The sequence below is a fragment of the Atta colombica genome, unplaced genomic scaffold (genome assembly GCF_001594045.1).
Source record: "Atta colombica isolate Treedump-2 unplaced genomic scaffold, Acol1.0 scaffold205, whole genome shotgun sequence".
NCBI lineage: Eukaryota > Metazoa > Arthropoda > Insecta > Hymenoptera > Formicidae > Atta > Atta colombica.
This window is the reverse complement of record NW_017259300.1, coordinates 120,023-135,424: the sequence shown is the minus strand read 5'-3', so window position 1 is coordinate 135,424 and position 15,402 is coordinate 120,023. Positions and strand designations below refer to the sequence as shown.

At 28.9% G+C, this 15,402-nt stretch overlaps 2 protein-coding genes across 5 annotated transcripts; one reads left to right on the top strand and one right to left on the bottom strand.

The window, feature by feature from the left end:
• Nucleotides 1–44: 44 nt before the first annotated feature.
• LOC108687352 (39S ribosomal protein L21, mitochondrial) lies at nucleotides 45–1,589 on the bottom strand. Its single transcript, XM_018193061.1, has 4 exons — nucleotides 1,432–1,589; nucleotides 646–771; nucleotides 227–547; nucleotides 45–145 (listed from the first exon to the last, which is right to left on the bottom strand). Exons 1-4 carry the CDS (start codon nucleotides 1,529–1,531, stop codon nucleotides 45–47), a joined length of 648 nt encoding a protein of 215 aa, XP_018048550.1. The 5' UTR covers nucleotides 1,532–1,589.
• A 1,811-nt stretch (nucleotides 1,590–3,400) lies between these two features.
• LOC108687319 (cholinephosphotransferase 1) lies at nucleotides 3,401–15,402 on the top strand. 4 transcript variants are annotated; one of them, XR_001931743.1, is made up of 10 exons: nucleotides 3,401–3,939; nucleotides 5,215–5,362; nucleotides 5,426–5,548; nucleotides 5,650–5,753; nucleotides 6,908–7,042; nucleotides 11,018–11,176; nucleotides 11,281–11,406; nucleotides 11,475–11,613; nucleotides 12,295–12,374; nucleotides 15,378–15,402. XR_001931743.1 is itself a non-coding variant. In XM_018193016.1 (10 exons), the coding sequence occupies exons 1-10, from the start codon at nucleotides 3,703–3,705 to the stop codon at nucleotides 11,658–11,660; spliced, it is 1,485 nt and encodes a 494-aa protein (XP_018048505.1). In that variant the 5' UTR covers nucleotides 3,401–3,702. The 4 variants fall into 4 exon arrangements, 3 of the variants coding, with proteins under 3 accessions (XP_018048505.1, XP_018048504.1, XP_018048503.1); XM_018193016.1 differs by lacking the exons at nucleotides 12,295–12,374; nucleotides 15,378–15,402 and adding exons at nucleotides 8,102–8,236; nucleotides 9,687–9,818 and having other exon boundaries at nucleotides 11,475–11,660; XM_018193015.1 differs by lacking the exons at nucleotides 6,908–7,042; nucleotides 12,295–12,374; nucleotides 15,378–15,402 and adding exons at nucleotides 8,102–8,236; nucleotides 12,061–12,288.

The window sequence follows — 15,402 nt, the reverse complement described above, 5'->3', positions numbered from 1 at the left end:
TATATATATATATATATATACACATACATACATATGTTATATCATTAATACACTCTGTCTAATCCCTCTACTTCTTTCTTCTCATTGATGTTTCCGTTTATATTTATAGAGTTAATCCGTAGCATTGTATGTTGTATTCTGTAGACTGAAAAACAAAACGTTGAGCTCATTAATATAAATAAGACTTGAGGAGTGAAACGAAAATATCTCTTTAAAAGTATCTTACAGTTTATACGGCGATACTGTTTCCTCGGTCGAAACCTAAAGCGAGTTTTTGTATGGGATAAAGTCTTTTCTATAACTGTTGCATCGATTGAAACCAATTCTCTATTCAAAATTGGTCTGCCTATGAGAGTGAAATCTTTACTGCCAACCAGCAACACTTTTTCCAGTTTTAGTTGATCACCTATGTTCGGTGGCCAGAATCCCTCAATAATTATAATATCATGTTCTGTTATCTTAAATTGTTTTCCACATACTTGGACAACTGCGAACATACGGCCGATACTGTCTGTTGCGATCTGATTGTTGATTTCGTTTGTTACATCTATGAACAAGACAAAATGTTATTCGTTAGAATTTATTCATAAAAATTGAAGTTTATACATGCTTATAGAATAAGTTAACAAAATATGCATATTTTACCAATGCATATTTTCTCTTTCTCTTCATTCCATTCCTGTACTTCCGTTTGGTAATCTGGGATAGGCCTCATCCATGGTGATTTAACTGTTCGATATTCTGCTATTGGTATTTCCCATAATCTTAATGCTGAAACAAAAGATTATTTTTCAATATGTTATATTATACAAAGTCTGATTTCGTGTCTACGTCTCTCTGAATTTATATTAAAATTGCATTAATAGATTTATTATAAAATTTATTTACCTAATTTTATTAGATTATTAAGCATTAAAGTTGAAGACTTTAGAGATTAAAATATCTATCATTTCGACTCAGTGTAGTGCTATGTTAGATTTATTAAAATTTATTTAATATTAAAATTTTTATTTAATGAAAGCTCAATATTTTGTAAAACTTTACTAGATGATTTCAGGCACTTTATTTCGGAATTTAAATATAAAATTCTTTAAGTTTTGTGAACTTTTTTATTAGGTTTTTGTAAAATTTTAATATAATAAAATGATCTTATTTTATCAATCTTTAAAAATAAAATTCTTAGGCAAACATAACCTCCTTTCTATCTATTCGTTACACTCTAAGGTCCATATTCAGAATACGTTTAGCAATGTTAGCGCGCTAACATACTTTACGTTACGCATATTATAAAATTTCAGAGATAAAAGCGTGTTCCGAATACGGTCTTTAGAGTATAACGGATAGAAAGAAGATTATGTTTGCATAACTCAAAAGAGAGGTTATATTATATTGCTGCGTGATTTTTGCACATTATAATTTCTAATTACGTACCAGGATAATATTGTTTGCAAATTACAGCCGATGCTACTCTTCTCAGACAATTACTCGCCGCGTAATTAAGAAATCTTGATAAATGAAACAACGTTGTCATCGCGATACGAACTACGACGTGCGACGATAGAAAACTACAGATAGACTGGTGATTGGAAAATGCGAATGAAACCAATGTTGGCAATCAACTTTTTGCAGAACAACTTGTTTCTGACAAAAGGTTGTCTAATATATGAAAATAATCATAATTAATTGAATCGTAATTAATTGAAAAAAGTTTTCTTGATATTTTCGATATTTTTTATTTTCGGGCCACATGTTTTTGGACGATAAAATTGCCTGGCGGGAATTTTCAAAGGCTGATTGTTTACATTTTGCGACGTGATTTTATTAAAAAATTAGGTAATTATTTAGAATAACCCTCCGCTCCAATCTTAATAAAAATATATTTATTCGACGTGTTTTCACTCAAAACGAAAAAACGCAGTGATCGGCCTAATCGAGTTATTAAGAGTCATTTCGTCTTTGTTTCTTACTGATTATTGAACAAGGATAAAATGGCTCTTGTGTCAATTTATGTCTCTTGCTGGAAAGCTCCCAAAGTTGGAAACTTTAGAGGTTTTAAGATATCTGTCATTCCAATTCAATATACAGCGCTATGTTCTGCATTAATTACCCAAATTCACTATTTTAAAAAAATTCACTACTTTAAAAACACAAATTCACTGCTTTAAGCACATTTTCTTTACATTCAATTTAAATTCTTTACATTAATAGTGAATTTGTGTTTTTTAAAGCAGTGAATTTGTGTTTTTAAAGCAGTAAATATATTTTTAAAGCAATGAATTTGCGTTTTTAAAGCAGTGAATTTGTGTATTTAAAGTAGTGAATTTGTATAATTAATGCAGAACGTATACAACAGAACTGTATCGAAACGAGATATCTTAGGCTGTGGTCAAAGTCTCGCTACAAATGCTTTGAAGCGTTTGATGACCAATTAAAAACCGTTTCAAAACATTTGCAGCATTGCGTTGATTCTTAATAACTCGATTTACGAGGTCGACCGCCGCGTTTTTTTTTTTTTTTTTGGCAAATTCTTTCGTTTCGAGTGAAAACATGTCGAATGAGTATATTTTTATTAAGATTTGAGGTGAGGAAGGTTATTCTAAATAATTACTAAAAATTATTACGTTTACATTTTTACGTATTATTTATGTTAAATTTACACGAATTTTTTTTATGTAAACATTATGCTATGTAAAATATGCAAATTGAATAAAGCAACACAGAAAAAAGAAATTAGTTTTATGATTGTTACAATTAATATGTCTAATAAAGCAACACAAAGAAAAAAAATTAGTTTTATGATTGTTATAATTAATGGTCCGTATTCAGAACGCATTTTTATCGATAAAAGTGCACTTTCATCTCTGAAATGCGTCTATAGTATGCGTAACGTAAATTATAGCATGTTAGTGCGCTAATATCATTTTAAGCGCGTTCTGAATACGGGCCAATATGTCTAACTTAAAACATTTACGTATAGTATACGTAAATGTATAGTATACGTAAATTGTAGATTTTCAGCGCTGGCAACAATTCAATTTTGGAAAACAGCCTTGAGACAGCTCGAGAAGACTCTGCGTTCTGTTTCACGCATGATGCGCATGATGCATTATTTATTCTTGTTTAACATTCGATGAATAAATAATGCAACATGCGTGAAATGGAACGCAGTCCCTGAGGAGATCGTTCGAACACTGCGCGCACGCGTCACTACCGACACTGGCCTAGTTTTCATCGAGGATTTAAACCGGATCAAAATATAAGAACCAATCAACTATAATCGAGTATTTCCCTGTTGTTCGACTGTAACAGGGGAATACTTGACTGTAGTTGATTGGTTCTTATATTCTGAACTGGTTTAAACCCTCGATGGAAACTAGACCTATTGCCGTCACTGGTGGCCGGTCAGTCAGTTTCCGGTCGTGACAATATCGTGGGATTTATGGGACTGCGTGGGACTTATGTAGACTTGCACGCAGAAATGTCGTACGCGTAACGCGACGGTCGCTTGTTATGTTTGACCGTTCCGTCGCGGGTGATCTCGGTAGTGTATCGCGTCGACGTCGCGTCTCCGCAGAAACGATCGCAGTCCAATCCCATCGACCTTACGGTTTCCCCATCTTCTTTCTTGCCTTCCTGCTATTACCCTTGGCGTCCACAGTTCGGTGACACAGCGTCGGAGTGACGTGTGCGGCCCGAAGAAGCATGCAGTTTTATAAAGACAGACTGTTGTCGTCCGGCCAGCTGAAACGGCTCAGTGAGCACAAGTATAGCTGCACGAGCAATAGCATCCTCGACGGCCTCCTGCAACCATGGTGGGACTGGCTGGTCAGCAAGGTGCCGCTTTGGCTCGCACCCAATCTCATCACCGTGCTCGGCCTGATTGTCAACATCGTCACCACCCTGATCCTTGTCTATTATAGCCCGGACGCGAGGGCCGAGGTAAGCCTGATATTAGAAGCTTCTAACTTGTCTAACCTGTTTCTTCATAAGACACGTCTTTCTTCGTTCTTCTTGAACATCACCGTATCTCTGTGACGCACATTTTTCTTATCACGAAAAAAAAATAATTTTTTATGTAACCTTTAAGTGAATAGAAGTAGCCATAGCACTTTGTAGGTATAATTTTCTTTAAAACTTTATTCAAAAAAAAGAAAAAAAGATATTGCCTAAAGAAGTTTTGAAATTCATTATTTTCACATTCTTTATTTCAAGGATAACTGATGTAAATTTATAACTAACATATAATTATAAAATTATAATTAGTGATATATAATTTACAATATATAACTATAAAATTATAATTAGTGATATATAATTTACAATATATAACTATAAAATTATAATTTTTTAGAATGTTCTGAATATCCTTTATTGATTTCTATACCTTCAAATCATCTATATACTTAAAAATTAATTAAAAAACTTTCTGCTATAATAATTTTATTTATGTTTGACTTGAAATATTTCATAGTAACTCTTTGATATTCAAATTTCGTGCAAGTGAAATTTTTTTATCACATGAAAGCTCTTTTATTAGCTGTTACAGACAAAATCTTTAAAAAAAATTCTTAATTTAAGAATTTTCTAACATTTCTGATATGTTAATTATAATAAAACATGATGTTATAATCAGAACACATACTGTGTTGTACTCTGTTGTCTTTAAACAATTGTTTTGTATTATTTTATAATTTGAATTTTTTTAACTAAGGCAGAATAATATTTTTAAAAATAGTAAATAACAAGAACATAAATTAAAAAAAAAAGAAATTTTAATAAAAGACTGAGAGGATAATATTTTTATTCTCAAGGATATTTTCATTCAAGGATTAATGCATTTGAAATTATTTTTAAATTTGATTGATTTATTGAACAAATCTTGCATAATCAATAATATTATAATCAAGATAAAAGACATTATTGTCTTATTATTGTTTTTAGTATTGAATCTCATCAAGGAATCAATTTTTTAACTGAAGAAGTATTGTTACTAGAAAATGCAATATCATACAAATCTATGATTCATCCATATAACTCTATTATTGATGTAAAAATAAATCTGGATGCTAATCTATGCACAATTGTTTTCAAATATACCTTGACTTTAAAGCGATTGAACAAATGTATTTTTATATGAAAAGCCTTGACACTGAATTCTATATAATATAGTAAAGTATACTATAATTACAATAAAATTGGCTATTGTTTTTTCAGGCACCTAGGTGGGCATGTTTTTTATGTGCACTTGGTCTGTTTATATATCAGAGTTTAGATGCTATCGATGGTAAACAAGCCAGGAGAACTGGCACGTCTACACCATTGGGCGAATTGTTTGATCATGGATGTGATTCAATATCAACAGGTAACTGCACTGTCCTTCATGTATTAGAAACATTTTAATTTCTGATATTTATTTTCTTTTCAGTGTTTGTAGCTTTGTCAGCGTGTATAGCTGTACAATTAGGACATTACCCAACGTGGATGTTTTTCCAGTGTTTCTGTGCAATGACGCTTTTCTACTGCGCTCATTGGCAAACCTATGTTTCAGGTATAAAATCAAAAACAAAAAAATTTGTATAAAAATAAAACAATACAGTGCATTATTTAAAACTTTATTTAAAATATCGTCTTAAAGTATCGTTTTAATAGGTTCCTTGAGATTTGGTAAAGTGGATGTAACAGAAGCACAGTTTACAATCATAACTATTCATCTGATTTCTGCAATCTTTGGCCCACAAATCTGGATGATAGAGGTTGTATTGTTTTTAATTATCCTGAATTATCCTTTCTACATTTTACATAGCAAAAATATCTTGTAGCAATTTAACACGTTTTATGATCTTTTTCTTTTAATAATCGTTTATTTATTTATTTAATTTTAATTTTTTGCATGGCTGCAGTTTGATAAACATGAATACTATATTCTGCTTTACTTGTTTTTTTTTTTTTTTAAATAATCACATTATTATTCTAAATTGTTGAAGTATTCATTTATATATATGCTTATTCATTTATATATATGCCACACATTATATATATGCTTATGTAACTGCTTGCACTACAGTTTTTACACAAATGATTTATGACAATATTTGTTAAAGATAAAATTAAATAGCTCGAAATTGTAATTTGTATTTTAAAAATGTAATACATAGTGCAAGCAAAATGATAAAATTTTGCTTATGTTGCTATGGGTTTTAGATTTTATGGTAAGTAATTTTGATAGCCTATAAATTTATGTCATTATAAAATCTATATAAAAAGTGTAGTAAATCTACTACATTTCTATAAAATATAGATTATATTATTATAAATAACATAATCTTTTCAATGTCATTTTTATTAAATCTGCTCAGCATGTAAATTAAGTTAATTTACTAGTCTATACTACTAATGTTCTTTATTTGAACAAAATTCTCAGTGACGGAAATTGAATATAATGTATACTATTACACTCTAAAATTTAATTTTTTGTGTAATTTACATTTCATATATTTTTTATACATATACACATACACACACAAATTGAAATATATATATTACAACATTATAAAAGATTATACGCGAAAAAAAAACTGTGCAGCGCTGAAGAGATGATCGCTGAATCGCGCAGCGCCGATTACTGTACCGAGAAAAATTTTCATTGCACAGTAACAATTACTGCAATGATGATCGCTGTTTGGACAGCGATGATTAGCGCGTGCACAGTAATTGTGAATTTTTTTTTTCGGCATAATCATCGCTGCACAGTTTTTTCCGTATACTTTGTGCTGTGCTTAAAAATTATACAAATAATTTTTGCCTTGAAAGATTTTATTGTGATTTCATGATAAAAACTTAATGAAACAATATCATTGTACATATATACATATAATGTCATTTAATGTCATTTAATGATTTTTTGCAGATACCATTCTTAGATGGTTTTATGTTTAAGTATTTATTAGGAGTTATGACAGTGGTGTGTGCACTGGCAAATTTATATTCCATATTTTCGGTGATTTTCACCGGAGGAGTGGGCAAGAATGGTTCCACTGTGGCTGTAAGTCTGTTAACTAGAATCTTTTATTGAACATGCAGAAATGGGAGCAGCATGGCATGAGGAGCGGCGCTGAGATTACTTCTTTACTGCAAAATATTGATTGATTTTAACACGCATTTTTACTTCTATATTCCCAACTAAATTATGCCCCCTTATACTCTTGTTTTCAATACCTCCATATCCTACAACTCTTATAATGAATTGTATATATATATATGAATTGTATATATCATTATATGACTGATAATTATACTTCTTTCATATGTAAATTCATATTTTCCAAGTTTTCAGCAAGTTATTAATGTTTTAATGTATTTTAAAAATACAACTGTAAAAATTTTTCAATGTAAAATTAGCTTTTATGTTCGCCTTTTGATGTTATATTTATGATGAAAAATCTTATGATCGCCTTTTGATATTATATTTATGATGAAAATCTCGATCTTGATCGCATCTGCTTTTTTATAAATACATAATAATACTCTCTTTTGAAACAATTTCAAATTAGGAATTTTTGTCAAATAGTTGAAGAATTTTAAGTCTATAAATTATGTATAAAGTTTTTGTATAAAGGATCTAACGCAGATAAATATTAGGAAATTTTGAATTTCTTATTTGTAGCATATATACATTATATTCTTTTTCACACTACGCTTCTGAAGAAAATATAATAAGCACATTTGCCTATACAGATAAAACACTGAGTCTGCAAAACCTGCACATATTAGATATAACAAAAAACTGATTTTCTTTCACATTGAAAACTATAACATTAGAGCGAGATCTTTAACATTCAACTTATCTTACTCAAATCAGCTGCTCCCTCGTGCCTTACAATCTTGCAGTTTTATTGCAATGAGAGATAAGTTCTATTTGTACATGCTTACAGTAAATACGACCACAGATAGAACTAAGCCCATCCAGAACGATATTATTATGGCAATGGTATCGAGAGACATAATTATCAGTTTGTGTATATATATGTAGGCATTTACATATACAAGAACAATTATAACGAACAATTCTCATAACGAACGAAGATCTTGTCGCTTTGTTTAGATTCCCATGCTCGGTGTAGGCACGTTCAAAAACTACGTAGCATTGGCCTTTTATGCAGGCTACGTTCACGTGTTCCTTGAATTCTGTAAAGTCTTTGAATCTGGTGGGATTGGAAAAAATGGTTCCACAATTGCAGTAAGTCTCTTAACAAAATGGCGTTCTCCTAGAGCAAACATATTCTCATATCTTTTGCCATTCTGTACAGTAGAGACGTTATCTGTTTGATACATTTTCTGCTTGCTGTCTTCTCTATCGATCTCTTCTACTGGGAAACTTATGTCGGATGTTTGGTTGGATTACTAAACGTCTGTGTATGGCCGTCTGCATATTAAACCATCAGAGTGATATATCTCGATATCTCGCACAATTTATATAAACGCTTCTTTTGTCTAATATAGATATCGCTCTTAATATAACAAGCTCTCAATAATCTCTTTACTCGAGAAATATATGTTTTTATTAGCATACTTCTAGTATTACAACAACTAAATAACTGTAACCTGGATTTGAAAAATGATTAATTCTAAAAAAGATATACTAACTTCTATTTATACATACTAAATTTTATAATGCCATATTTAATTGTACAAAACATGAGACTTTATTTACTGTATTTTTACGTTTCTATTTCAATAGAGATATTTGAGTAAAAAGAATATTATTCGCATTTATTGAAACTTGCTATATGTAGTTCGTTTTGTGAAGTTAATGCCTGCAAAGAAAATGATGTGTGTTATTTTATATGTGAAACAAAAATATCAACACTTTTGTATATGACCGAATGCTGCACAATGATAGCTTTCTTCAAGTCTTGTTTTTTAATTTAAATTTGGATCTTGTGTTACTGTATATTGTTTCTTACACTTATTTAATTACATGTTCGTATTATAGCAACAAACACTTTGTCCTGCACCTTTATAATTTATAAATAAATTTTATTCTTCTCTTTATTTTTGTTCAATTACAAAGATTATGAACAATTAGCTCATCGCTCAAGATAACAAAAGAAAAAATTTTCCAAATTTCATATATAAATTTCCGTGCAGATTTTTTAAATAACAAATGAGAGATTTGCGTATATTTGCAATATGATATTACGAATAGCAATCAGAATTTATAGAAATAATAGAAATTTATAGAAATAAGAAAGAGAAACAATAAAATTGTTCAGTTTTAAATGCATATAAAACAATACAAAAGTTTATTATATAATACGTATTTATTATATAATACTTTATTATATAATACGTAATATTGTATATGTATATATTAGGTATGGGAAAAAGTTCGTGGCATTTTTTTAATGCCATCTAATGGGAAAAACGCCACGACCATTTTTCCCATACCTAATATATTTGTTCTATTAGTTTTGTGATAACATTATGAATAGTGATTAAAATGTAATGTATGAAATTGTTTCAAAAGTAAAAATAACAAATGTATTCCTCAATTTTTGACTTCACGTTTATATAAACTCTTTTATTAACATATTAACATATCTGGGATACGAAATGTTAGAAAGTTTTTATTACGAGGATAGCCTCTGATGACTAATCAAAAGATCTTTCGTGTCGCTCTTATACAGTTGCCATATACTGGCACAGAGGTGAAGGTGTTTCCGTTATGGGCTGCTGTGGGCATCGCTATTTTACTTGCACAGAGCAGCATATCCGTCATTCTCGCCGGTGGTGTCGGAAAAAATGGCTCCACCGTCGCAGTAAGTCAGCTGAAGAAAAAAGTAGTGGGACCAATTGTGTAGTGCACAATATTTTGTCTGATTTCTTTTTAGTTCATGATTTAGGCCCATGCTTTTTGAACAAGTCGCGTAGATAAGAAAAGAGTTTGCTTGGGAAATCTTTATTGTAGCGAATTAATAATGCATTTTAATTTTGTTACTAATACATAAAAAATTGTATATAGTCTAAAAAATAATTAGTAATAATAATAATAATAATAATAATAATAAATAATCGTAGATCTATTTATTTCTTTTAAACGCAACGGTGGGCCTAAATCTAACGGCGTCGTATAAGATTACTCATCACTGTTACTGTTTTCACTTATGTTAATATTTGTTATTACATACTTCCCCACAGAGGAATCCATGTATTATATATCCCTTCATTTTTTGCTTTCTCCTTTATATTTTGCAGTTATAGAATAGTTCTCATTTCATTTCTGATTCTCATTTGAAACCGAATTCTTACACGCATGTTACGAAGCTGTAGAAAAATAGAATTGCATATTATTAATGACGTTCTACTATATCATAATATTGCGAATTTTATTTTATTTTATTACGTACATTTTATCTATGTAAATGTAGCATATATTGCATGTGTCAGACAAAATTAATATTTTATTAATTATAATAATTAAAATTATGTTCCTTAATGACTTTATAAAGATTTACCTGACTCATTCAACTCATGCATTTAAAATAATTTATTTACTGTATTGCAATTCGAATAAATATAATAATCAAACTTTAATTTCTTTTTACATGTTTAAAATATAGACTTTGCTTAGAACTTATTATATATTTATTTTTTCACACATTTGCAATTTTTCCTATCAAACACACAGAGCAGTATATAACAGTTATGTTTGTATCTATTATAAAATCTATTAATGTGATTCTACATTTTTAAAGGAATTGTTTTACGAATATAAAATAATTTATACATATATCTTAAGTTTATGACATGTGTTTACGTCAACTGACATATATCATTATTATTATTTAAATAACAATATAAAAAGATTTTAACATACATTTTTAAAATATGTAACATCTATCAAATTAGGCCTCTGTACTTAATCGGGCTTTTTTTCTCTTACAAATATAAATCTCCGCACGTAGCTTTATTTAAATATCTTCTTCAGACTTTCTGCATAAGACTTATTTTGTTTTAGGGAACATCCGTTTTATCGCCAATTATACCATTTAGTTTTGTGGTAGTACCGGCTTTTATAATATATAGAAAAAGCGCCGAACATGTCTACGAAAACCACCCAGCCTTGTATATACTTGCGTTTGGAATGGTGGCGGCCAAAGTTACAAATAGACTAGTGGTATGTATATTGATTGTGTATTTGTAATAATATTCTTTCTTATTTGTGACAATATATTGCTATATTTATCAATTATATCCATTTTTTATAACATTGCTTTTCAGGTTGCTCATATGACTAAAAATGAGATGCAATATTTGGACAGTTCATTAATTGGTCCAGCTATGCTGTTCCTTAATCAATATTTCAACTTTTTCATCAAAGAATACTATGTTCTTTGGCTGTGTTTCGTAAGTCAATGCTTGATCTCCATCTTTACAACATAATCTTCGATAAATAACGAAACACATATATTTAGATCTGGGTCACTCTGGATCTCTTCCGGTATAGTGCTCAAGTATGTCTTGAAATTTGCGATCACATGAAGATCAAATTATTCAGGATACCATGCAACCATCACACAGGCGCTAACCAGATCAACGCCACCGAGAAAAATGGTACTAATAGGTCACAACGTAACAGATTGCATAAGAAACATCATTAGGATTGCCTGGTGATAATGAATGCTCTGTATGATTCGTGTATAAAGAAATCATGATGTAACAAAGTAAAAACGCTTGTCGAATTCTGTGTACATAGTTCGAATAGTACAGCTCATTTATTATCACGTTTGTAATTTATGAACTTGTCGTTTCAAACTATAAGAATTTATAGAAAATTAATAACTTATAATTAAAGTTTTATGACTTCTGCATATAGAATGCAACAATGCGCTTGTAGCCTTGCGGAAGTTGACGCGATAATCAATTAATTTATCACTTCCATAAAAGCGAAAAAACGATTGACTATCGCGTTAACTTCTTTCGCGCGGCAAACATTGTGTACCACGTTCTGTGTGCAGAAATCATTAGTTGAATTGATTAGCGATTATTACAAATTTTTAGTAAAACATACCGTATATCAAAGCAAGAGAGTGCCACCGGATCGTATAATAAAAACGGTACTTGCTCCATACTTATAACAAAAGAAAATGATAAATTAGAATTCAGAGTGTTCGAGACGAGAGGCACATGAGATACATAAGTCTGTATAAGAATGTTATAAGTTTGATATGAATTGCATTAAACTTTTAAATCTTTGTTTTCGGTGTGTCTGATTCTGATATATCTCGTTCATAGGACGTTTATTATAATAATATAATAAAGATTACATATACATCAAATATGGCAAGATCAAAAATCTCATCATTTGTAAAGAAGTAAGTTTCTCGACAATTAATATCTAAAATTGCTTTCTAAATACTCATTTAATGAGTTATGATTTTTAATAAAATTTGTTTATTTGATTATTTGATTTGATTATTATTCTTTCATAACTTATTGTTAGCAATTCGTTGATAATGTTTTTGACAAAATTTTTTTTTCTTTTCTTTTCTTTTTTTTTCAAAATTTGAATTAGTAAGTTGTTTGATATATACGTATTTATATTTTATTTGTTAAAGCTTTGTAAAGCTTGTAAAAAAAATTTGTATGATATCTATGACATGTCTATAACAAATTATGTGAATTTCATTTTGAAATGTATAGTTTTCGATTGTATGAAAATATGGAATGCGTCGTGAACGTTTTCTATTTCTGCTTTTATGCGTGTGTCCGTGTATTTGATAACAAAGAACATTTTTAACGAAGATATGATAAATTAAAATATGTGAGACATGTTAGAACATAAAGAGACTAAAGACAGTTTCGACTTTACACTAGATATGTTTGTTTACTTCTACGTCAATAGATGTGACAATAGATACAATTAAGACGAATACTTATTAAGAAAGTCTTTACATAAGTATCATATATATTCTGTGAGAAGCGTATTTTAAATATACTTCTACGTATTTTATATGAAACGTTACAAGCAAATGGCAGATACATGCTTAACTCTTATTTGTATATTATATTACACTTTTAATTTTGCTAATTTAAAGTTCTTTCATAAATAATGATTAATTAATCATTTCTCTAACAGAGTTAAATATAAAAAGCAAAATCTTGATGTATGATAGGAAGTGATGTTTATAATTTTCTATTGTATTATATATTCCTGAAGAAATGTTGACGTAGGAAAGTAAAGTATAACAAAAAGACAGTTTTCATATTGACCAGATATCTTAACTGCGATAACTTTTTTCAAAATGATATATAGAATTCTTTTGTTATTTCTATATTAATAACATATTTTGTATATTAATAACAATTCCGTAATTGAAGGGAATTGATTATTGCTATAAATAGATAAAGTAAAATTATTCTATTTCTAATTATGTTTCTTTAAAGACAGTACATGTAAATGCTGTACATGTAAGTGTTACATTATGTGTAAATGAAATGTAATCTTATCGAATTGTACTATATTTCAAATTCTTTTTGAGAACTGTATTATATTTTCTGGATAAATCAGTTTATTATTACAAAGTATTATTTTTCATTCTAATTTAACCGATCTTATCAAGAGAAGCTTTTTTGAAAAAAATTAATTTATTCAAATCATTAAAAAAATTTAATATTGATTTTGTGCTTATTGTAATATCCAATAAAAATTGTGTTTATAAAAAGAAAGAAATAGATTTATCGGAAGAAAATGTACCAATAGTGAGAAATTTTGTACATTGTGGTGCATTGGATTTTTTAAAGAAATACAGTTAGTAATAACAAAATAATTATTTAGAATATTACGCAGATGATAATATGCATGTTTATGCTTTAGTTTGTTGCTATGCAAAATTCGCTGCAAATATAACATGAAAGTAATATGATTATCATTGTATATGAGAGAGGAGAAGGAAAATTGTGTTAGAATTAATATATATATTTTATATAATATAATGGAAATTCATCCTTATATTTATAAACTTATTATGTGCCAATATATTGTTCAGATTGTATTTTATGCATGTTATGAACTGTAACTTCTTGCATGGTTTCGAATTGTCATCTGCATGTGCTAATCTCAAAATAAACTTTAATATATCTATACATTTGTAGAATAAAATTAATGTATAATTTGCTAGGATTTAAATAGACTAATTAAATCCTTTTTTGATAAGAAATAAAAAAGAACAGATGCTCAAAATTTATATATCAAAAGTTGGCGTATTATAAATTACAAGCATTCTTCTTAGCTTTAATCGATGTAAAATGAATAATATTATATGGACTGATTATTATTTTAAGAATCGGCTTGTAGTTAAAACTAATAGTAATAGTAAAGTATGCTTATCAGATCATTGATAAAGACACTTCTCTCTTTCTTTCTTAAATTTTTTTTATAAAAAATTATAATTATAATTTTATAAAAAAAATTAATACTCTATTTAAAGTTTTACTCTGTTTAAAGTTCTTTTTTGAGTAAGTTCTTTTTTGAGTATTACAATATCAACATAAATTGCGAGTTATTTTTTTTATAAAAGTGCATAGGTTTTTGTCTTTTATTTTTGCAGGATATTGTATATCAGAATTATTTTTTGCATGTTTTTCTGCCTGCTGCTTGGATTTTAAATCATTGCGAGAAAAAAGTTCAAAACACATTATATATAATACTATTAGTTGAACAAATTTGTACAATGTAATACATTTATATTTTTAGAGATTTTTTTTAGAAGAAGCAAACTTTTAATTAATAGAGGAGATGATAGATTATACATAAGATTAATTAAACAAGTAATAGTGCTTGCTTAAAGCTATATAATTTTAAGAAAGATACATATGTTCGGCTCATATAAAAGCAAACAATGTATATTTGTTTTCTCAGCATGTATTTTAGACAGAAAACTTAGGTAGGATTTGTCTATGTCTACACATCTTCTTGTTTAACAAAAATCAAAACGTGCCTGGAATTGAGAAATGTAGAAGTAGAAAAAGGGATTTTTTATTCTTTAATTTGCTTTTATTAATTTTGTTTCCTTCATTTTTTTGCAAGGAAAATTTTAATTAATCTTTTGTATAATATTAAAAAAGAATTAAAAGTATCCAGTGCATCTAATTATGTCTGGAAATATTTTTCAAGTTTGAAAGAGCGGAGAACGTTGATTTCGCTTCTACATTCCTTAATCCTATTGTACATGAATTTTTGCGCGTTTAAATATGGCAAAAAAAGGAAAGAAACGAAGGAACTATGGGAAACTGTTGAAGGTGTCATAGAAATCATTAGAATATATGTGTCAATGTTTGTATTCGTTGGTGTGCATGATGACGAGTTTTGTTCACAGTTCACATGATGGTGGAGGAAGAGCC

What these genes read in the sequence shown, in the direction of transcription:
- LOC108687352 (XM_018193061.1), bottom strand. Translation starts at nt 1,531, where the DNA reads ATGACAACGTTGTTTCATTTATCAAGATTTCTTAATTACGCGGCGAGT. An exon ending in GAAAGAGAAAATATGCATTG is followed by an intron (nt 548 to 645) that starts GTAAAATATGCA and finishes TCTTGTTCATAG; the next exon opens with ATGTAACAAACGAAATCAAC. An exon ending in ACAGTATCGCCGTATAAACT is followed by an intron (nt 146 to 226) that starts GTAAGATACTTT and finishes TTTGTTTTTCAG; the next exon opens with TCTACAGAATACAACATACA.
- LOC108687319 (XM_018193016.1), top strand. Translation starts at nt 3,703, where the DNA reads ATGCAGTTTTATAAAGACAGACTGTTGTCGTCCGGCCAGCTGAAACGG. An exon ending in AAAATGGTTCCACAATTGCA is followed by an intron (nt 8,237 to 9,686) that starts GTAAGTCTCTTA and finishes GCTCTTATACAG; the next exon opens with TTGCCATATACTGGCACAGA. An exon ending in ATGTTCTTTGGCTGTGTTTC is followed by an intron (nt 11,407 to 11,474) that starts GTAAGTCAATGC and finishes ACATATATTTAG; the next exon opens with ATCTGGGTCACTCTGGATCT.